General features: G+C 35.5%; 1 protein-coding gene across 1 annotated transcript in view; it reads right to left on the bottom strand.

Moving 5' to 3' along the window:
• Window positions 1-24613, bottom strand: part of SDK1 (sidekick cell adhesion molecule 1) — a 419426-nt gene that overhangs the window by 281646 nt on the left and 113167 nt on the right. Inside the window, exons 2-4 of the mRNA XM_075165332.1 lie at window positions 17074-17233; window positions 11280-11386; window positions 7012-7159 (exon numbers count right to left, since the gene is read on the bottom strand). Of these exons, the coding sequence (XP_075021433.1) occupies window positions 7012-7159; window positions 11280-11386; window positions 17074-17233 (415 nt within the window). The remainder of the gene's footprint in view (window positions 1-7011; window positions 7160-11279; window positions 11387-17073; window positions 17234-24613) is intronic.

Genomic DNA, 24613 nt, shown 5'->3' with positions numbered 1-24613 from the left:
TCAAAGTACCTTTGTCCCAAGAAAGCAACAAACTCATAAATCAATTTCTACTGCAAGCTGTGATAACTAAATCATACTTAAAACAAAACCGTATCCTTCTAGTGACACTACCATTCCCTTTGTTTTTACAAATTCCAAATCCATGATTAATAAACGTAGTGGCACATAAAATGATTCTGTTCTTTAAATGTGATCATCTTAGGAAAAACAATATCCAACAGTCAGATTTTCCTTTTAGACAGTGATCTTTAAAGTTTTATTGAAATTTACAGCTGTTGAAAATTGTGCTGAAAGATACTCTGAGCAGCTGAGGCCCATTAAAATACAATATTAGTTCCAAGCAGCCATTCTTTTTCTATCAAAAAATACAGATTTTACAGTGCTAGCATAATGGCAGCCACTTCCCCTGGCTTATAAAAAAAATACATATTAAAAAACCCTCTGTGGTTTGTGGTCCAAATTTGTAATGAAACATATTGGTCAAATCCCAAAATGTGCCTCGCATCTCATCAGTCAGAGTGTCTCTCTTGGGAGGAATCCACTTCCAAATGAGCCTTGCTAAAAGGCATGTTCTTTGGCAGCAATTTTTTTCTGCTATCCTTCTTCCACCCTATGATGGGCTGTGTTGCTCCTACACACCCTGCATTCAGCACATACATGGTCCCCAAATATGACTTAGTCTTCCTCTCTCTTCATCTAACCAACACACAAGATTTCACTCTAAATTTGAGACGTCTGAATAAATTAATTTTTGAAACATATGTTTAAAACCTGTGGCAAACAAATTATGAGCAGAAAGAAAAACAGTGAGGTTGAATCTAGACAAGTCAAACAGCTTTAGAAAATAATCCTGGGATTTGCTTACCCTGAGGTGTTAACGTTTTCCTCTACTGAACACAGTAGACAATAATACTCAAAACAGTCCACTGACAGCATTCCAGGACTACTCAAACTGAGTACTTGAAGAGATGATGGGAGATTTCCCTACAGTCTTTCATGTGCATATGGGCCTTGGGGATAACAGTAAAATTTTATGTAACATGAATCCTAGTGCTGGCTGTTCCTTCAAAATTGAAATTACTCCATGCAGAAATTTGGTTAAATAAATGAATAACAGGGTACTAATGAATTTTAGTTTAAGGAAATAATTTAATTCTACAAAGTGTTCTTCTTTTTCAGGTACTGACTTTAAAATTAATGTAGAGCCTGTAAAAGAGATAAAAACAGCTTATAGGTTATTTGTCACATCTCTTACTGCTGAGAGGTGTCACTCCATTCCATAACGTTAGCAGACCTAAGAGATCTGCAAACTTTTTTTTTTTTTTTTAAGTATGGTTCAGCTAATACACTGCAGAGTTGGCAGTCTCTGAATTTATTGTTCACTAATGCTAATCACCACAATTTTAATTAAAGTATTATCTGGTGTATGTGAAAAGTAATTATGTGCAACTAACATAAGTTGTATGACAGGCTAGTATTTGTAGAGAAATGCATTGCTGTCACTAGAACTGCTCATATAAAATGAAGTAGTGTTTGTTTTAAAGTGAAAAATGTATACATGGCACATTAAGTGAGCTGCTATCATCAAGGCAAAATCTAATCTAATGCTAATATCAGCCCAAAATCTGATGTATTATTCCTAGATACTTTAATTTTTCTCATCTTTTAAAGCCTATTTAGCTACACCTACTTTTTTTTGACACTGTCATTAATATACTTAAAATTTTACCTTAACAAATGGCTAGTAAATCTGCACCAGCTTTGGTTATTTGCAAGGTATTATGAGTGTTCAAAACCACAGCAAGTCATATTCGACAGTTGCTTGTGCCTAACATATTTTCATTCCACAATCTGCCAGCACATTTAGTTTCTATAAGAGTTAGTAATGACCACACACATTCAAACGCATAATGAATTGTTCTTACTGCAAAAAATAGATATTAAACTCATGTATACCTAAAGGCAATGCAATTCATCTTCCCTATCTCTAGTGGGATGTAGTGCATTTGTAAAATGTTTTGGTTCGTTAACAGTTAACTAAGTGACAAAATGTCCACCCAGCTGAAAAGGACACGCCAGAAGTGCCTTTATACACAAAAAATGAACTTTCCTGTTTTGTGTCAGACATAATTCCACTAACAAAAGACACGAATTAATATTCATCTAACTGCAGCTTACTAGGGGACAAAAATTGTTTCACTGTGAGAAAGTTAATGAAGACAGTAATAATGTCTTCATAGTAGAAGTTTTCTTCTTAAAGAAGAAATGAACAATAAATTAATTGATGGCTAGAGTGAAACTTTTCAGTGAAAAAGTCCTTCACTTAGAGGATTTTTTTACCTTTTCCTAAGAGTGCTAAGACTTTAATTCCTCAATACCACAACTGAAAAGCAATTGTAGACCTTGAGGTGCTACTGTCCTTCGTGCCTCTCCAAGGTACTGCACATGCCTCATGTAAGGAAAGTTATATGTGCTCTGCTTTTAAGGCTGATGAAGTACATCCAGGCAAGGCAAGCTGAAGACTTGACATCTCAGAGTAGCAATTTCTTTTTATGCAGTTACCTTTAGAGAGGCTATTGTTTTCTGTAAGATGTGAGGGGAAACAGGCGAAATCATCCCATCAGTCAAGATCCTGGATAATAGTGTAGTTGTAAATCCACATTAGTCTACTGGTGTGCTTGGAAAACATTAATCTGTCTAGGTGTAATGTGAAGTCTCTTCTAAAACTTCTTGGGAAATTGTCATGTAAGATAATAATAAAAAAGATCCCAAACCCTAATTCCTCTCCTTGCTTATTTTCTCTTGCTGTTGATCTTTTGGTCTTCTCTGATTCTCCACTTCATACCTTTCTAGCATGTACACAACTTCCTTCTGATGATCTAGAAACACCCCTTTAAAATATCAAGCTGAGGCTTTGGTGACAGATAATGCACAAAAGCCAAAATGAATATACATGCACACTTACTAAGTGGGGGGGAGAAAATTTTAGGACTTAAATTTTTAAATACACACCATCATGCTGCACTAGCTCTGCTGCAGATTTGTTAGTTGCCTTAAGTCATAAACTATAACAACAATCCCATGAGTATATGCAGGCCATTTGCTTCACATTCATATATTATACAGGGATTTGTTGACTTTACATGCCCACTCATTTATGAGGAATTTGTTATGCTATTCTTGTTTTTATCCGGGGACTTTAACAAAATATTATGGCACCAACACCACTAAAATGGGAATTAATACATAGTTATTTGCTGCAAAATTCCACCGTGAGTTACACTACCAATTAAATTAAATGGAATATGCAGTTCGAAAAAAAACTACTTATGTCTCAAATGAAACCTTCTCTCAGAAAATATCACAGCCATGCACGCTCACAGAGTAGAATTACCTTTCTGACTAAAAGCTGTCCACTGAATCTTTTTTTTTCCCCCCAGCCTAAACAATTGACACATTTCAGCCTAATGATCAGTAAGAGAAACAGGAAATTACAGGTTTGTTACACCTGGTCATCAGAATTCAGGAATATCCACTCTGGTGAGACCCCCCTCGCAGTACTGCGTCCAGCTCTGGAGCCCTCAGCACAAGACAGACATGGACCTGTTGGAGCGGGTCCAGAGGAGGCCATGAAAATGATCAGGGGGATGTAAGGCCTCTGCTATGAGGACAGGCTGAGAGAGTTGGGGTTGTTCAGCCTGGAGAAGAGAAGGCTCCAGGGAGACCTTATTGCGGCCTTTCAGTACTTAAAGGGGGCTTATAAGAAAGATGGGGACAGAATTTTTAGCAGGGCCTGTTGCAATAGGACAAGGGGTAATGGTTTTAAACTAAAAGAGGGGAGATTTAGACTAGATGTAAGGAAGAAATTGTTTACAAAGAGGGTGGTGAAACACTGGCACAGGTTGCCCAGAGAGGTGGTAGATGCCCCATGGAAACATTCAAGGTCAGGTTGGACGGGGCTCTGAGCAACCTGATCTAGTTGGAGATGTCCCTGCCCATGGTAGGGGAGTTGGAATAGACGACCTTTAAAGGTCCCTTCCAACCTAAACTATTCTATGATTCTATGATCTGTTAGAACTGGCAACTGTGTTAACGTGTCTAAATAATTATTAGAAAACACAAAGAACAAATAAGAGTCTTATTTGACATATTGTAAAGTATCTTTAAAATAAAACATAGGGTGATACCAGAATTTTTTGACTATTCAGAAATTCTGTTATCTTGGCTCCCTAGAAATACACTACCTTTGGAATGCTGAATAGCTAGCAGAACATCTCCCCATAAATGTCCTAAATACCAGTAAACAGTGAAAGAGAAAGACATCAGCATTTACTACCTTAAACTTGCTAAGTAAACCCTACTGCAGAGCCAATTAAATGATACTCCTTGAAACATCTTTAAAATTCTTTTTTTCTCAGAACTACTCCTTATTTTTGATCTTTCGTATTTCTCACATAAGGACAATTCAGCGCACTCTCTGTTTCCACATCAGTGAAATGAATTAATTCTAGTGGTGACAGTAGCGCTGTGTAAATAAGCATCAGGATCATTATTTTAGCATAAAAATGGTGCAGTGTTAAGTATGTGTACATTAAGGCTTTTGCATGAGTAAGAGTTAACTTGACCAACTATTTAAATGAATTTTTTTCTTAAAAGTTGCTACAGATAAAATATTGGGCAATTCCAACTTCATCTGTATTCAATGGGCACTGATGACAAATTATTGGGTGCCATAACCATCACTACTGTCCTCATTTTTAGCACTGCTTATTTCCTCAGTCTACATACACTGCAGCGATGTCACTCTTAGAAATTATTATGATAGCTGACAGACTAGCTGATTGATTTGGCTTACTTGTTTAAGAGGATTAAAAAAGCTTTATATTGATTTAGCAATATAAGGTACTTCTAATCAGTTTAAAGAGCATCCATACAAGGTGGTTGTATCAATTTAACATATCAGTTTAGCAGGTGATCCGGTTAGATTGATGCATAAACTGCTAAACTGATCCGTTAAATTGATATACCTCTTTGTGTACAGAAAACATGATGTTAAATCCACAATTTGCTCCACAGATAAGAAACAGAGTTCCTCTAAGATATTTTTACATTTCCCACATTCCTATATGCATCCTCTCCGTGTGTCAGGTTTCCTGTATTTTAGGGCTCCCATATTTACTTCCAGAATTTCACAGACAGCAATATGTGAGTGGATGCTATATGGTTTTTCCAATACTTTGAGGGAGCAGCAGACTTACTGCACATAGAGTGCACTGATGATTGGTATGTGTACCATAAATCTGTCACTTCCTGAATTCATCAGACTTACTATATGACATATGTCAAACTTCCAAGGAGGTTCACACTTCCAGCACATGTACTTCTACTGCAAAAGTATTCAGAAATTCCTACTCAGGCCAGAAAATGTCCTCAAATTCCTTTCACACAAAATTTCTGACCAGGGAAATAAAATACATGTGGAAACCGTTAGGTATATTTGACCCCTACTATAGAACAGAGTTTTACAGTTTTTCCATTTGTAAGCATTACCACAGTGCTATGAATTACAACTGATTTTACCCTAACAATCCCAACAGGGTAGGAATAAGAGTAAAGCATACCATACGAAAAGTAGGATTTTATATTAACAAATACATGACACACATATCTCTACTTGCAATTTTCCCAAACTTTAAGAGAACTCACACAAACCTCATTTTCAGACATTGCATGCTTGCCTAGGTCACTCTGTTCTGTTCCCCAGTAATAGTTCCAAAGAAACTGTCTGATACCTGGATAAGAAGGCTTTTTCACCATCTGCAATTTTTTGATTTCTGTATTCTCAGCACTGACAAAAGAAAATTTGTAATGTGGCAGGAGTGGAGGAAGTAGATTCTTAATGGTTAATAACTCAGGATTTGTCACTTAGCTCTCTTCAAGAGATTGCCCAGAAACCCATTGTTTAATCTTCCAGCTTGTTTCCCATCAAATTACTATTAAATTATTCATAAATTATTACATAGTTGCCTCACATCCCTGCAATACTAATTTTAACAGTTTCAAAGAGCCTGTAATACTAGCTTTCAGGTTTAAAAAATCCACATAAACAGCAGTAAAATATACAGTACGGATTAATAAAATTAAAATCCAAGAAGAGTTTCCCTTTCTAATATAAACTCTAAAGACTCATCACCCCTTCTGGAATTTAGCAATATCCCATTACCATCAGTTGCTAGCACATCTATCCCTTTCAACACATGAAAATATAATACACAGATAAAAATAACCACCAGCATTCCTGGCATTTCAACAGTTTCTTAATAAATTAGGCAAATAAAAAAAGATTTTATCTACATTTTTTTAATGTTAAAGCTAACCCCTTCAGTCTCTAAATAAAACTGTGCAGGTAAAAACACAGGATGGCTTCATAATTGTTTCAGGAAAGGATAAATGAACACACCTTGAGATAATAACTAATCAAACTGCAAGTACTGTGCAGTGGGTGAACTGCTAATTAGTCAAAAAGAAATAAAACTGTCATTGTAGGCTAAAGAGATAAGGAAAAAATAAGCAGTATTTAGAATTTTACTGTGAGGAAAATAGTATTAAGCATAACTCCATGTAAAAAAAAAAAATCAGACTCATATATTAAAAAAGAAAAATCTTAGAATTCATTAAGTTAGTCCACTCAAGTAAACGTAATTGAGAGATGAGCATTTACTTTTCCAAAATGTATCACGAAAATGAATAGCGTGAAGGAAGTGCAGACATTCTGCGTATCTACTCCCTTATGCTGCACCAGGACCATTAAAATCACATGAATTATTTTGTCAAACTGCTTAGGAAGTTCAGAGATGGTCTTAAAATAGTCATTTATCTCAAACTTAGTATGAACAAGGCTACTTTACTCTCTTTAAACCTTAATTAGTGTACTTAAAATGTAAGTTGCGTTATCAAATGTAATTAATCATATTTCAGGGTGGAGGTATTTTGAGCTTTAAATTGACTTACATTCTGCTGCTTGGTATAATCTTGTGCCCGTCTCTAAACCATGTCACTTGTGGTCTTGGATAGCTGAGTATGTGTAGGAAGTTTAGAACTGCAGCTTGTCCTTGAGTCACTGTTTTTCTCTGGTTTGTGTCCATGAAATTCCCCATATCTGCAAAGAAAAAAATTACAGTAAGAGTCCTGGAAGTTCTTGTCTCTCTCCCCATTTCTTTTCAGCAGACAGAGAAATAACAGTAGTGTTTTACAATAGTCATTGGCATTGCTATAATTAGTCAATATGACACTACACATCATGAGACAGTTTTGATTAACACAGATTTGGATGAGCATAAGGCATAAGGCATATCCAAGCACTGCTAGTGCACACAAGAAGTGCATCAGTCAGCAGTACTGCATGGCCTCAGTGTTCTTTTGCAATAACTGAGTGTTTTTAACTGAAAGCAACATTTTAATGGTCGTTTGTTTTGGTTTTTTAAAATAAATCACAATATGGAATTCCTGTGCAATGCAAAGCAATGCAAATGGTGTATATAATTTTATCAATTTTTTGGTCAGCAATTTTTTTTTTATCCTTTTATCCATAGCTACTCAAATAGACAAGCAGCTGTATCACTTGTAGTCAAACCAATGTATAGTCAGATCTATGCAAGTAAGCCATTATACCCAAATGGATATCAAAATAACAAGGCTATGGTCATGTTGGTAGCTGTTAGTTCTTCTGGCACTGTACTACAATTTAAGGAGTGCATCTAGATCTCTGACATTTACAAAGGCATCAGCAGTATTAAAGAGCAGCTTTTAACAAAAATTTTAATGGAAGAAAGAAAACTACAATTGCAGAACCTCTGTCTCCGAAGGTTTTATTTCATAGACAGGTTCATGTATCTATGGATCTATGGATCCTTGTAAAAATTCAGTGAACGTTTTCTTCTTGTTTTTCTTTTGCCTTTTGTATCACATTCCTATCCATTAAAATAAAAAGGGCTGTAGGCTCCTACTTATTCACCCTCCAAAGAAATTCCATGCATTTTAATTTGCTTTAAACTAAGAAACTGACACATACAGAGAACTATTCTGGTTTTTGCCACTGAATTCCGTTTTGTTTTTTGGTTTGTTTTTTTGTTTTGGTTTTTTTTTTTAAAGGACCACACAGTTCTTTACAAGTTCTCTGGTGCAGAGAGGGATGCAAAGGACATTGAAAAATAGACAACTACTACCAGATCTTCTATGGCAGGAGATGAGAAGAGACACAACAAGAGCAGAAATTAAAAACACATGGTATTTTAAAGAAGCTTTAATCATCTTTGTGATTTTCAAGTTATTTATTCAGACATAATCAGCATTGTAATTCCTCTGTGGCTCCATATTTCTTACAACTGTAATCAGATCATCTACTTGAAAAGAAGTTTCAAACCGCATAGGTGGATCTAATTAACTTCACTGTCATATGATTATTTTAGTCTTCACAATCCAGAAGTTTTTAAGCCCATTCTGTAATTAAGATTTACTCAGCAGTTTTCTCACAAATATCTGTTCCCATTCAGTTAAGCAATATGTTAGAATGTGTTGAGAACATTTTTTAAATTATTTAACAACTTCCCTGCTACTTCAGAGATCTAGGACATGGAGAATACCTCAGATCTTTCTCAATGCACGTTATACTTGTACCTTTCAATTTTTCACTAGAGATCTTGAGTTTAAGTGTATTGGGAAACATCCTCTATGCAGTAGCAAAAATAGTTCATTTCCTGTGAACCCTTCCGAGTTAAACGTCTAACATACAGTTCCCTGTAACTCTTGCTGATGGGATGACTTTAGTAACCCCTTGGAACGTTGCTTTCTGATATGTTTTCAAAAATAACCAAAAAGTAAAGTATCAGGTACTTCATTATGTTCAAAAAGCTTAAGTCAATTAATTTAGATCGAAAATGTTAAAATACAGAAAACAATCACATGGTATTAGTAGCTACCCTGGGTAGAGGAGAAAGAAGATATTTAAAACTTGTAGAACACTTTAATCTGTGGGAATAAAGTGCAAGTTTGACTGACAAGTTTCACTATAGAAGCCATATAGGTCACTATAGGTTCAAGACCAAAGGTCTCCCAAGTCATGTAAGATCTGCTTTGCTTTGTCTCAATATCTTTATCAGTGAAAATAAAGAAATAAATAGACTGCTTAATTCAGATAGAGAAGTCTTAAGAGATAGCTTTTCAGCCTTGTTCAGCAATGCAGAACTACAAATTAAATGGGGGAAAAAAATTAAAACTGAAGAAAATTAAACAATTATACTTCTTTCTCTCTCAGGAGCAACCAAATGCACACACAAAAAATCCTGGAGAAACAAAACACTTCACTGCAAATCTTCCCCTCATTCAGAGGGGAATAAAGCTGTCTTTTCAGGAGACAAAATTCTTTAGCAGCAGTACCAAGGTAAAGTATTTCTGTGCCTCCTTCTCACTATCGTTCCCACAAGTACTTCCTCAAGAATTGCTCCTTCCACTATGCCAGTACAACTGCCTGTACAGCTGCATAGGGAATCGGACAGGGGGGAAAGAATTATTTTAACAAACCCTACACAATAATTGTTGCTTTTTTTTAAATTTTGGAGAAGTTTCCCAGTCCACAGCTGCACAAACAAGTTTTCCTGCTGAGCCTAAAGGGATACTGTGCTACATTGCAGTACAAGAGCTGGAACGATCAGCGGGATGGAGAAGAAAATGGGTACGTTTCTCTGGTATTGCTACCAAAGCCTTTGTCCCCTGAAACCACACCTGTAGATGCAACTCCAGAGAATCTAGGCTAATCTAATGGCTCACTGCTGCAGAATGAGAAGCATCTCACCCTCATCTTCCCCTGCTCCATCTTCTCCTTCTAACCTTGTTGGAGGTCCCCCACCCCACTCAGTTACACTCACTTGCACCAGCTTTCACTGGATCCTCTGTGACCTGATATAATTCACAAAGCAGAAGAAAAATATTCAGAAAAGTACTTGCAAGGGTCTGACGCACATCAGAGTGAGCACAAGATCACTAGGAGGAGTATACAGCAGGGGCATAAGGGCTGGTAGAAGGCAGGGAAGGAAACCCCCATTTTAGCAGCAGTTTATTTTTACATTAGCTCCCAGCATCTCTGAAACAATATCACTGAGAGATCAAACATCAAATTACTGATATTACTGATCTTACAGATACGGTAACACAATTTACTGTAATACAGTAAAGTGGTGAACACGATACCAAAACTTACATAGTATCATTTGCAACTGTTTTTATTTTAAAACACAGAAATTCCATGTAATTTCCCTCCTGACATAGCGATTAACTTGAATCAGTTCCTTGGAATTGGGTTTCTAATAAATAATTCAATTTATCTAAATTCCGCTTATCAAGTGACATTTACTACTACTGAATTTCCAGTTATTGACCCTGAGGAAGAGAAATCTGATCCACATATCAGATTGCTTACACGCAGTATAGAAATCTGTCTTTTTTAATATTTTTTTAAACATTTTTACTTTGAAAAAAGAATAAAGCCTAATTTTATAATTATTTCCAAACAAGTTACTTGGATTATATTTTCTGAATGTTAACTGAAAAAAAAATTAGAGTATGCGATCATTTCTTAATTAACTAGCACTAACTCCTGAGAAAATCAATTTAACATTTCCAAATGGAAGTTAGATATGAAATTAGAGGTCAACTCTGAAAAATTCTGCATAGTACAAACTAAAGAGGTACAAACATTGGAGGGTTTGGTTCAGAAAGGTGTTGAGAAGAGACTTTTAGTTTGGTTAGCAAGGTTTTTGCTGTGAAACAACTGCTTATTTTATATCGCAAGAATTACGATCTGAAATCTTCATGGAGCTCTCTCCCCCATATGGTTTTCTTTCAGATATCCCCAGTCCTCTCGGCTTGTTTTGGTTTGTTTTTATTGTTTATTTTGTGCTATATGGCCTTTCTTAATCCCTGAGTATTCAGGGAAAGGTATAAAAGTTTTCTCATGCTACAGCTATCTCAAAAGGATCTCAGTTTGATGGCTTTGAACGGCTCAATGCTTGCTCTAAAGACTTAATGTTGCATTGCTTTGAACTGTTTCCCAGAAGATAACTAGAGTAAGTGTGAAAGTTCTTGTGTGCAATAATTTTAAAATTTATTAAATATGAAATCTAATAACTTTTCAGACTAGCAAATGTTATTGGTATGTTGGTTTTTTACTCACAAAAAGAATCGGTTAGCTAATGAATCACAGAATAACTTCCATTCAAACATACATGCCACTTGAACTTCAGATCTTCTTTGCAGCAATGCCCCCATCCTGTTTCGTACGACACATTGATAAAAGCCAGCATCAGACCTCTGCAAAGCTGGGATGATGTACCTATAAGACAAAACGCAGAATTACATTGCACTTCTTCCTAAAAGCAGATCAATGCTACTTTATGTGGCATTTCTTGTATCTCCTCTAATATTTTACACGTTGACTCAAATGCTTATTGTATTATTTCCTTACAAACAGCATACTCATATGATCTCTGGTCTTTGGTTAAAATATTGTCTGTACTGTACAGAAGAAAAAAAATACTTGAAACACATAAAAGATCATTCAGTCTTAAGATCTATATTTGATAAATACTAATTAGTTCTTCACAAATTCTCTTGAAATACAGACTTAAATGTTTTCCTTAGTTTTATCTACCCTCATTCATAAGGCAAAGACGCCTGGTATTTTGTTCAGAGGTGGCAAAGATGACTACAATCTAAATGTAGGCATTAGAAAGACTTGCAAGAAATATCAAAGCTCTCCAGCGAAAAAAAGGTGTTTATTACACTGTGTGACTACTGTAACTCAGAATACTGGAAAAGACACAGCATACTGTACGTTGTATTTGTTCTGTCCTCCACTATACTTAAAACGTCATTCAGTCCACTAATGCTCACCTTCCTCATTCAACTATATCTGACTACTCAACATGAAAATGAGCTGATAGGCACAGTTTTAATGTGAATAAAACACATGAATAATATAGATAATCCTGCATTAAACAAACATTAATCAAAGCGCATACTCCCCCGGTCACCTTCTGGAGATATTATGGTAGGATTAATGAAGTCTTTATGAAAAGATAAGGAAAAATAAAACTGCTGAATTTTAATCTTCAAAATTTAATTCCACTAAAGGAAAGCATCTCTTCTCATACTCACACACACCATACACATTCACGTAGAGAGCTTAATATCTGAACAACATCAGACAGAACAAAGACAAAGGAGGTAGAAGAAATCTAGTTTAAGTGATAAATTAAGAGTATAATCACTGCATTATAATTATAATCAAATACACTATAGCAAATAGGTCAGACAACCAAATACAGTGAATTAAAACAGAGCCCAACACCATGGACAAATTTTAGCAATCTACTGTGATTCCTAGGAGACCCTTCCCAAGTATACAAGTTGTAGGCAATTCTGTTGTCTGTCTGCTTGTGTGTCTAAGCTGACTCCTGACCTCCTTTGGAGCAACCGGCAAATTTTCTCCAGAGATTATGACAATTTGTACTGGGAAGATAAGGAAGACTCAAAACAGTGCTCTGTTTGGGAGTTACAGTAAACCCAACAATCAGCACACAAATACTTGCTGGCCAGTGAGTATATAACTCTGAATTAACCATGTTGCCTCTTGCCTGATGAGTACGCCATAGGAAACAGAGTGAGAAAATAGATGAAAATACAAGGCATAAGATAGAAATCAATAGGACATAAGTTCCTTACAGAATACTTTCCTTCTCTGCCAGGCAGATGATTGTTGCAAAACATCATTACCAAAAAAAAATTTAAAGATTCTGACAAATAAATATTGACAATTCATTTTTACAGTTCATTTTACCAAATAATTTATAGCTCAACAAGCTTTTCTTCCTCCCATAAAGATTTAGTATTGTACGTGGCCAACATTTATTCCTCTGCTTGTCTATTAAATAGAGCCAAAATTAAAGGCTTCTTTCTTTGGTATTCATCTGTCCTAAGACAGTAATGCAGAGTTAGTTTTTCTGCCACTACAACAAAACAAACCAATTAGATCAGAAGTGTCCTACTTTGGTTTTCTTTTCTGACTTACTAATGTTTCAGCAGGAAACATTCTTAATATGTTGCCTGAAGAAAAGAAAATTTCTTAAAAGTTCACAATGAAAATCCCATCTACCTTGGAAATTCCAAGACAGCCCAAACCTACTGAGCAGTTGGCTTCTCAGTGGACATACTGGGTAACAATGTGCAGGTAAGGCAAGAAAAATTAGAAAAATTAAATAACAAAAGTAAAAAAAAGAGATACAACATATGTTTACATTATTTGAGACTAACTTGAAAATTACAAACCTGGGCAAGAGATAAACAGATAAACAGATATTAATGGAATTTCTAATTCTGTGTTTACAATTTTAAACAGTCTTTATGCACCTCATATGTCTGATTATTTTTTTTAAATATACTTTTCTATTGACCTAACAGTCAAAATACTACTTTTTGTGCTATGCTTTCACCATTCTACTTATTTTCCGGTATGCAAGAAGGGATACAAACAGTGCTTTCTAAATTCAAAATAAGACTTTCTTCCACAGAATGAATTTATATCAAAGGTTAATATAATTTTTTACAGTGACAAGACATAATTTTGCTTTAATTTTGTTTACAGTCAAGATAGAAGATCTTCCCATTGTATAGATGCCAGGAGGCTACTTAAGGTTTCCAGGGATCTGTGCAAGTACTTTAGCAAGTCAGACCAGACAGCTTCTCTGTTTTGAATGGTACAGCCAACCAGAAACTGGCTGTTTAGAAAGTTTCCACAGAAAGATGTAAAGCAGCAAGCATAAAAGAAAGCTTCAAGGGAAGTCTTCCAGAGCATAACATGCTCCATCACCAGGACTGCAATGAGTTAAGCATGAAGTAGTGTCAAACACCTAAGGAGAAATGCTAGCTAATGCTTACGTTTCATTCCTAATTTCAAATTTACTCCCTCATTTTAATTTTAAATGCTCTAAGAGTTAAAAGTGAACCTATAGGCTACAGGTTTTTAATAGCCATAATTGTGAAGACAGAATTAAAACTAAACATATTTTATTAGATTAGATATTTATTATCTAGTCAAACTTTTTAACAAGGGACTTACGCATCAACTGATCTAACTTTTTTTCTACAGAATAAAATGAGAACATGTCCAATGTTAAAAACACAAATATAATAATCAGATACTTTTAAGTAGTTTGGAAGGAAAGTGTACTGCTGCTTAGACATAATCTTAGTTTCTTAAATTCAAATAAATTAATATCTTCAGGCCCCAAAAGCAAACATGGAAGACACACCTGGTCCAGAACTTAATTCAAAAGAAAACAAAGAAAAAAGAAAGAAAGAAAGAAGTCATTGCCTGAACTTTAAAGACTCTGAACTCACAGACATAACCAAAATTGCTACTGCAGTCAGCAATACGGATTTGTTTTCATTACAAATATCTCAGATCACAAAGAATTTATAAGGTTGTTTTATAAATTCTTAATACAAACTAGTGTATGCAGAGTCACTACAAAAGCCAGGCTGTGCACATAATCAGCACCCTTATACAAAGAAAAGCTGTTCATTCAGGGTCACCAATGTCAAAATGCAAAGACTCCAATTAGTTCTTTACTTACTTGGTGTGTTATAATAAGCTTTGAATATTTTCAGCCTGTTACAATATAGACATTACTTTAACTGAGACACACTAAGTAATATCAATTACCAAAAATCTTTGATTGATGATTCAAATTGCAGCAGAAGTCACTTATGCAGGAAAGATTCATGCATTTAAACAGAGTATTTACCCAAGAGAACTGCAGAGGAAACTATTATGGGGTCAAAGTTTAAATTTTGCAACTGGAATTTTTATATATAAGCATATATTTTCCTTACTTTCATTCATCCTAATGCACCTATGCCATATAATCCTTTTTAGAAGCTTAAAGCTTTGCATTTCTATAGAATCAAAATCCTGTTTGGCTTATCTCTGACTGTGGTATAGTAGTAGTAGTAGTAAGGCTGTAACTTCTAAATTAACATTTTCTAGCAATGTTATTTTATTATTATAAACCAGTAGCTTCCTATCTTCTTAATCACCTCTGCAGCAGATGTTTTACTTAGAAATAAAACAAGAACAATATAAAAAAATGCAGAATTAATAAATATAGCTCATATCATGACCTGACATTCACTAGACTAAATTAAGTCCAATGATAAGAAACAAGGTACTGTATACAGGTATGTATACATACAGCTCAGGAAAGGTGTTCCAATACACTGATTCTAACTTATACTGCAATACACAGTAAAATTACAATTTTGTATTAGGATGTGCACTTATTTAAGAATACCACACCATTCTGATCTTAGTTTCAAAATGTCACACGTTCTTATTCAGGTTTCTCCTAGTATCATGAAATGTAAGGCTCTCAGTGACTAGCACATCTACAAAGCTTGAGCGCTAACCTTTGCTTTTGATGATTCCATGTTCACGTGTTTTGTCCTCCCACACCATTTCTTTGTCTTACTTTCTCAGCAGCTTACATGGTTAAGAGCTGTTGTCAGCTCCTTCTACCAAGAAACTACAACAGACTCTGCTGTTGTTGATCAAAACAAGTGGCATTTACACAAAGCGATACTCAAACCTTCTGTGATTAATTCTGCTATTTAGAGATTTTTTTATTTTCTAGAAAGTATTCACAAATCTCTTCTATATGTGCTTATGGCTCATTTTGAGGTATCAGCATATCTCAAGGCTTGAAAACAGAAAGAATTAATAGATGCAATTACTCAGGACTAAGTGGTCTCATCTAAATCAAGTCTTTAATTTCTAGGAAAGTTCACATAGAACTATATGTTTGGTTGGAAACATAGTTGTTAAATACTTTATGTGCTAAATGACCCAAAAAAGTTTTAAAACGTTATTTAAGGGACTTTTTTCCCTTCTGCTCTGTAAATGTAAATAATATTGAAAATAGAACTAATGTTAGGTTAAAATTTTGAAAATCTTCAAGAAAAGTAATTATGAACTACCTTGTGTAACAATATAGAACTATATATCATTATCTGCATTTTTATACTAATCTATACTGTAATTTCTGTCTACAGTGATGGAGCACAACTCTTCCCTACCTTAAGCAATGCAATTACCAAAGTGCAGCATTTAGCTTGGTTTGCTAAAGATACAAGTGTTATACAAGGGCTCTGTCACATATCCACCCCTTATAACTTCTGAATTCACTAGATAATTTCAACAGAATTTTAAAGCAACAAATAAGGAGCATAAATATTAAATTTTTATAAGGTTATAGAAATTGCCAGTTGCATAGGGGAGACCCAGTTAATGTTCCCTTTAAAGAAAAGCAGACAAAACTTGGCTGTTTTACACTTTGATACTTGGCCAGCCATCTGCTGCCTATGAGCAAAAATGTAGCTCTGATTAGCCACAGTACAGTTTTTCTCTTGCTTGATGGGATGTCTTGCAGAATGAAGAGGGAGTCTTTGCGGTCCTGGGAGCAAAGTGCATAATCATAGAAGAACAGTTTGTTAAACTGTAAGATTAATTTTCACATTCTCAGAAGTGAAACCGAAAGTTTCATATGCAATTTAAGATAGACCACATTCTTCTAGACCTTATTGAAAAGAATAGTCCTATTGAGCTTAGCTTTGTTCCAGGATAAGTAGCACATCATATGTCACATTTAGCAAGGAATATGCTTGCTATTTATTACGAAGACATGTAAGGTTACTTCTCCAACAAAAAGTATTTTTGGGACTTAAAAATTCTATGTTAGGACCCTTGTTTTGAAGTGTGTACCATTTTTAGCAAAGGAGATTATCTCATAGAGATCTTATTTGTTTACAAAAACCAGTCATCTTTCATGATAAAAAACATTGTCAATGTATCAGTATCTACAAAGCTGTTTTGAGGTATTGGCAATTTTGGGGGGGGCGGGTGTTTGTTTTGGGTTTTTTTTTGCAATTACACTTAGAGAAGGCTATGATATAGCTTTTATTTACTTATATTCACTGGAGTAGGCGGTTATTTCACTGTCATTGCGTAACCACTTAAATTCCAAGGGCCAGCTGCCTTCGGCAAGGCACGTAAGTACGAGTCGATTTCCTTCCAAGTGTATCTGGGGCAAGCCTGGTTCAGTCTTGAAGTATGGTGCAACATCATCTGAAATACAGAGAGAAAATGGTTTTGTAAGCTATTTAAGCGAGTATAGTATAAGCCACTGATATTTAGCTCATTTCTTCTCAAAATGGCCATTGTAACATGAGAGACAACATGATTCAGTAGTTAAGGCTTACGCTGTTATATTCATAACTAAGCTTTATCTTTAGAGGCAGAATTCACAAGATCTTGATAACCTTAGTCCTTGGTACTTATTTAGAAGAGAAGCACCCACTCAGACAAGCTTTTGTCCATGTTTACTGTTTATACATATGAGAATTTCAGCATTGTCTACTGTGGCAGGGAGTGAACAGCCCTACTGGCATTTTTTTTTCCCTTTCCTCTGTGAGAATTAAATCCATTCAAAGCTTTTTTTTTATTTCCTGAATAGAAACCAGAAGAGTAATCTTGGATAGAAATGATTATCACAGCAGGAGAAGTCTCAGGGTAAATGAAGAATTTTGATAGAAAAAAGGGTTTAGAAAAAAACACCTCACAAAATCGCAAGATTAATGTGTTTTTCAACGTTATTGCCAACCAAAATGTGTTAAATTATATTACCTGAAACCACTAACAGATTTGGAATTAGGGTACTTCAATAATGTTCAAGGGTCACATGTAGTCTCAAACTGTTGTTCTCCCGTGGATCACAAATGCTCAAAATACTCCAAGCAGCAAAATTCTCAACTGGCAAATTGCCAAAGCTCCCCTCAAACACAGATTTATTACAAGTCTACACCTGTTGGAGACCCACCCCTTGTCACCTCTGGAAGATGAAAGTTTTCACACTTTACGTGTCAAATTTCTACTTGTAACTATGTAGGAACTACAGACTTGGTCTTAGAAGTTTACAAATACCTTCTCTAATCAAAATTAACATCCTTATATGTATATTAAAAATACACAAGTTACATTCAAGGTCAGATTTAATACAAAATATGGAATAATATTTAATAGGTAGATGTTACTGCACTCTGCTTTTTAGGAGTGCAGTATGTGTGTGTGTGTATTTAATACAAAAAAAAAAAAAGATACACAAATGTTGCCCCAGTGCAACTAACCGTTCAGTTAAATTGCTAATCTTTCTTTTAAAACTTATTTTAGATTAAGCTCAGGTATTATTATACTTGCTATTTAAAGAGTTTAAGCTATCTTTTACAGTTTATGGGGAAGTAACCTCACACACTATTCAAGGCTGTCTGAAATTTTTGAATCCACAGGTCACATACTATAATCTTTAATAGTTGATAGCCGTAAGACAGCAACCACACACTTAGGGAAGAGGAGGTGTCAGTGGCTTTCAAGGTGCCCTACTGTTCCACTGAAGATTGGGACGGCAGTTGGGTATGCAGCTCGGCCTGGTGATGTCAACCTCTCTAAGCCCTTATCTTTTGCCTTGCCTCTTATCAGGGAATTTTTATTACTTAGCAGACCACATGGCAACACAGACTCATTATCGGCCTAATCGTACAGTCCCAGGGTAGCAGCTGCGCTTCAGCTGGCTGTGGTCAAGGAGTCACAGGTTGCCTGTTGCCAAACTATTTGCTACAATTGGCTATAAAGTTGAACATCAGCTGCATACACACTTGGTGATTTGTATTGACAAATTGTCTCCCTAGTCTTTAGAATTTAACTTCAGAAAGATACAGTTATTTCTGCAGGAAAAAAGCACATCATCTTAAGGCAATTCTTATAGACACAAAACCTGACCTAACAAACTGAATTAAAAAAAATGTATTTTGAGGTAAGGCCTGTTCTGATTTGTAGCATTTTAAAAAAATTGTTTTTCAAACAAATTAATTAATGGCTAGTGCAGATCAGTAATATTTTCTTTAAATTGGATATACAGGAAGCTATGACAATTCAACATGTGAGAAAACAGGAACAGTTCAAAACTTAGGCAAACCAAAGATGTTTTTTGCACTTCTCCACTCTATTACATGACTGAGATTATATTCTGCGAAGCTTCTTTTTTTGTTGTTTCAACGACTGTGAAGAAGTCTTATCTCAATTCCCATTTTCTCCTAACTAGTAAAAATCAACCAATATTTTAAAACTTTATAAAGAAAAATTTAAGAATTAGACAGTATTAGTGTGAAACACAGTTATTTTACCCAGAGCAAAAAGCAACTTTTAACAAAGATATTTCTAAACAAGTGAAGAAATGTTAAATCCTGTCAGAGGCTTCACATGTATTTTGGGGAGTCTCCCAAAAGAGTTATGAGACAGACATTCTACCCTTGCAAGATGAAAGGTGTCAGGCTTCCTCTGGAGATGAAAAGGCAGTGGCGGGGAGTTGTGCTTGTATTTAAGGGAAGGGGTTGTAACAGAGTCCAATTGGTAAATTGAAATTATTAGTGCTGAGTCCCCTGAAAACAATAACATTTACCTGCTAGTATATAGAGGCTCACGGAATGAGCTTGTTAAACTATTCCTTCCTGAAGAAAGTTGGGCCATTCAGGGAGATTACAATCAAACTGTTATCTGCAGTGTAAACCTCTACCCAAGTAATTTGTTGATCCTGTTTTTCAGTGATTTAAAGACTCAGGCAGCATAACTTACTTCATTATTTCACTCCGAATTATCCACTTACTCCTTCTAACTTATGCCTTTCTAAGAACAAATGATTTCTTTGAAAAACAAAGACTGCTGCCCACAAGCCTGTCATTCAGCCCTACATTTCCTACTCAAATATTCCAAACGCAGTGATGCTACAACCCACTCAGAGCTATCTCCCATTTAAAATATCACAATCAAGCTGGTATTACATGAAAATGATTCTCAAAATTCAATCCAATTCTGGTAGAAGCTAAAATTTAATAGACCTATGGGAATATTTTTATAAAGAATACAGCGTGCTTTATAAATTACCCCAGCTCTCTGGAAGATTTACTTAAACCCTTGAAGTAATTTTATCTTCTAATCTGTTATTCCTGACTTTCTCATCAATCACATACCATTAGTTTATCAAATTCAATTATATAATCAGAGCTCACTAAATATTCACTGAAAGCAGAAGTGAAAATAAAATACTGAGCAAAGATTCCATGAAGACAGGTAGCGGTAAAGCTTTGATGACTTTGGCATTTTTGCGGCACAGTGCTGCTCACACCTCAGACACGTGATCAAAACAGTGCTGCACCCTAAGCTTTACATCTTTAAGCTGTAATGGAAAGCAGAATTTTAAACCAGACCTACAAGGACAAGTTTGGTTGTTATAGAGCATCCCAGGGAAACAGGAAAATTGGCAGGAAAAATGCAAGCCATCTCAGAAAGGAAATTGTAGGAAAGGAGGAACTGGCTAAGGGATGGGAGATACAAGGGGGCCATTTAATAGGTATGAGATACTTGCACTTTATTAATTAAATACAGGAAGGACTCACCATAAGGCTAACCTTGGCCAATCAAGGGTTTAGAAGCCATGAGAGCATCTCAGTTTTTATTCATTTGAAGGATGGAGCAAAAAGCTAATAAAAAGCCTATCTGAGTCCTAGAAACAGGAATAATAAAATATTGGAATTAATATTTTTAGCTAAAATAGTTTTCTGCCTACAAAAAAAAAATAACAACAATAAAAAAACACCCCCAAAAAAACCCAAGCAAGCATTCATGCTATACACTGTCGCTTTCTTCTAAATACTAAATGTGTTAATACTTCCAGCCTCTCTGGCTCTTCAGCTACACTGATTTAAAAATAAAAATAATAATACTAATAAAATTGTCTGAGTTGCAAGGAGGAGGGAAAGGATAAGGTGCCAATCTGTTGGCACAGATACACAGCTTCTACAAATTTTCATTAAGTCTGCTTACCAAACTCGCTAACATCCCGACTAGTATCCTTAAAAGGATAGTGCAGATTTATTTTTATGTAAAACTCAAGAAAAAATAGGATTGAATATGCCAAAATTATCTGGAAATTTGCTCCAAAACATGCCTGCCTTGCTTTTGTGCATCATTAAACTGCAAGAGTTCCATTACGCTGCCAGGTTAGCCTGTCTATTTTCTTTCTTTGATACATGCAAAGGTTAGACTGATTTTATCTCAAAATATAGTTTCAGGACCTAATTCAACAATGCCCATATGCTTTTGTTTGGATTAATGCTGACATTTAAATACAAAAATGGTGCTGTATGCAATTGTTATCTACTTTGGGCTTCTCCCCAGCCCTAGCAGATGAGATGCATCACAGAAAAGCTAAGAGCTCGCTCATACTCTATTCTCCCTGAAAATCATGTTCAGGCATGAACTTACAAATACACAATCTGTAAGAGGAGAAGGCAGTCTGACTGTACAGCTTTGTACTGAATGGAATGAAAACAAAAATTCCAAGAGTTGCTATTCATTAGCTAACCAAGGGAACCTAATCTCATCAGGATAACGTGAGTGAACATGACTTCAGAAACTGAGGAGAGTACCATCTCAGGGACCTCAAACATACGCTCTAATAAACACATTAACAAAGTTTGGCTAATGATTCTTAGCCCTCTAATAGCTTACATTTGTAAAATACATAAACCAAAGTCAGATTAAATGGATCTTTCAGTTACTACAGGGTGCTACAAGATCTTGAAAGCAGTCTTGCAGTCCTATCCCCCAGGAGTTCATATATTTAAATTAAACTTGCAATTTGATCTTGAACACCTTTATCCTACTGAGAAAAAGTAAGTTACCATACTCCAGAGAAGTACATCACCTTCATCAGTGAAAAACACTGCAACTACCCTGCTAAAATCTCAGCATTTTTTTCCTTCAGAAATGACGGATACCAAGAGTTACAGGTAAAATCATGTACTCACATCTTAAGAAAATCAGTTACTGTAGTCCTGAACACACTCAGAGGAAGAATAATGTAGTGAGCAAAGAGAACAGGTTAAGAGATCCCCACTGCCATTGCTATTTGTCTTTGTTATGTATCTCTATTTTTAAATCATTTTTAGGTGAGCCAATATTGAATATTAAAAGTAGTTTTACCTGTTCATAAATCAGCAAGTCAGAGCAAATACAGCCCAATCACTAACAAATATCATTTGAGCAGCTGTCTTTCCATCGCTCAGTTCATTCAACAGATATGATATTGAAAATAAATTTTTGACTGAGATACATTTTTCAATAAACCGAAACAAAAATACAATTGGTTTATTAAAAACCACACCTATATTGATTTTAGTTTATTAGTCCCTAGTCAAAGCATGACGCACATCACCCTTTCTTCATGTACATGTCTAAAGCTACAATCAACTGACATAGAAAAATAAAGAACAGAATATATCTGAGGAATTTTCTAGGAAAATCAGATTAGATAAATAAATTACATACAGAGGCTGAACGGTCAGTGCAGGAGAAAAGCAACAATATAGAAATGCTTTTGCTCTCATTGTTTGCAAGGAAAAGGGATGTGAGCCATCTTTAGGTAGGTTAATGATAACTGCCATAAAAAGAGTATTTTAAAAGATCCGTCTAGGGGATTGAATACATAATACAAAAGTACAGTTAAATTTAAAAGGAAGCTAGAGTCAGGAAACCCAAACTAAACACAAGAAGAATCTTTTCAGTTACCCAAACAAAGTAGGTACAACTATGGACAGCAGAATCCCATCAAGAACAGATTAAAGTTCAGCTGTGACATTCACAAGCTGATGCTTCAGAGCGCATACAGTACGAGCTGCTCCGTACTGATTGACAGCTGATAACTGCATCCTTCTGGGGAATCAGGACCATTTTCTTCTTATTCCCAACTTGGATACGGAAAAGATTTTTCTTTTTTTCCTTTTCAAAAGGACCTTTTAATCTTATTATCTTAGTTCCTAATATGCATGCATACATGTGCTAGCTGTGGATGCAAGTTGTATTCTCTTGTGGAAATGAACTTCAACAGCTTATATGGCATAAGAATTTGGAATTATTACATAGTAAATCTTGGGAAATATACCAGGAATTCAGACTGAACTCAGATATATTTGAATCAATCTTCTTTTGAATTCAAACCTTCTAAAATGCATTGGTGAGATGCTGTGAAAGTTAGTATATGATCTATTCATAAACTGTCAACAATGTCAAACATACATTAGAGCGTTCAGTCACTTTAACTGTATTGATTTGCAGGAAGGCTATTCTACCCAAAATATTGGATATTTGAGATTCAAATTTTCTTGGTTGGAAGTGTGACATAAATCACCAGGTATAACAATTAAATTTAAATTGCATTTTACTACCTCATTCTAAGTCTGGATTTGAAAGGACTGATGCATCATAGTGAGTATTTCATTAAAATATCAGGTTATTTGTCAAATATACTGCCGTAGTTAAGAATTTTCACACAATGGTATAAAGCATTCCCTTAAAGTGGATTTCCTGAACTTTTATCAAAGACGATATACGATTTTATATTGGAATAATACTGAAGCAAGTGTATTTAAATCAGTCTTTCCTCCTCAGTTTTATAAGTCAAGTGAATGAGCCCATACTACCCATTTTTGTCCTCCTATAGATAAGAAAGATAACCTGCTGGTTGGATATCTCTACTATAATCTCTAAATGCAAATACAGTATCAGCTGAGGTTGATGGATAATGCTTTTAAAGGTTTAATTGGGGATGGAATTAAATTGTTTTAGGACTGTCGTGGTTTAACCTGGCAGGCAGCCAAATACCACGCAGCCGCTCACTCACTCCCCCCGCCCCCCAATGGGACGGGGAGAGAATCGGAAGGGTAAGAGTGAGAAAAACTCGTGGGTTGAGATAAAGACAGTTTAATAGAACAGAAAAGGGAGAATAATGATAATAAATAATGATAGAATATACAAAATGAGTGATGCACAATGCAATTGCTCACCACCCGCGCTGACCGATAACCAAGTAGCGATCGGTACTTCCTGGATCACGCCTACCCTTCATATACTGAGCATGACGTCACATGGTATGGAATACCCCATTGGCCAGCTGGGCTGGCTGTCCTGATTATGTTCCCTCCCATCTTGTGTACCTAGCTCAGTCAGTAGGCACGGGAGCTGTCCTTGGACTAGGAGGGCACTTAGCAACAACTGAAAACATCAGTGTGTTATCAACATTCTCCTCATACTAAATCCAAAACACAGCACTAGGAAGAAATTTAACCCTATCCCAGCCGAAACCAGGACAAGGACTCAGCAAGTTCTGTGAGGAAACGTATGTATTTCTAGAATAAGTGACATTTATTTCTTTTAAATGCACAGTCACTGGGAGACAAGATTTCAATGGGTAACTTTTTTCGCCTTGAATAGGTCAAATACCTAATTGACAAGTTAGTTATTGGGTAATTGCCAATTATATATTTCATTTGGATGGAAGAAATATTGAACTTAAGATTGCATACCTGTTGCACGCTATCCCAAGAGGAAAACTAAACA

This window comes from Calonectris borealis, chromosome 16, assembly GCF_964195595.1.
Source record: "Calonectris borealis chromosome 16, bCalBor7.hap1.2, whole genome shotgun sequence".
Classification (NCBI taxonomy): Eukaryota; Metazoa; Chordata; class Aves; order Procellariiformes; family Procellariidae; genus Calonectris; species Calonectris borealis.
This window is presented reverse-complemented; position numbering and strand designations above follow the sequence as displayed.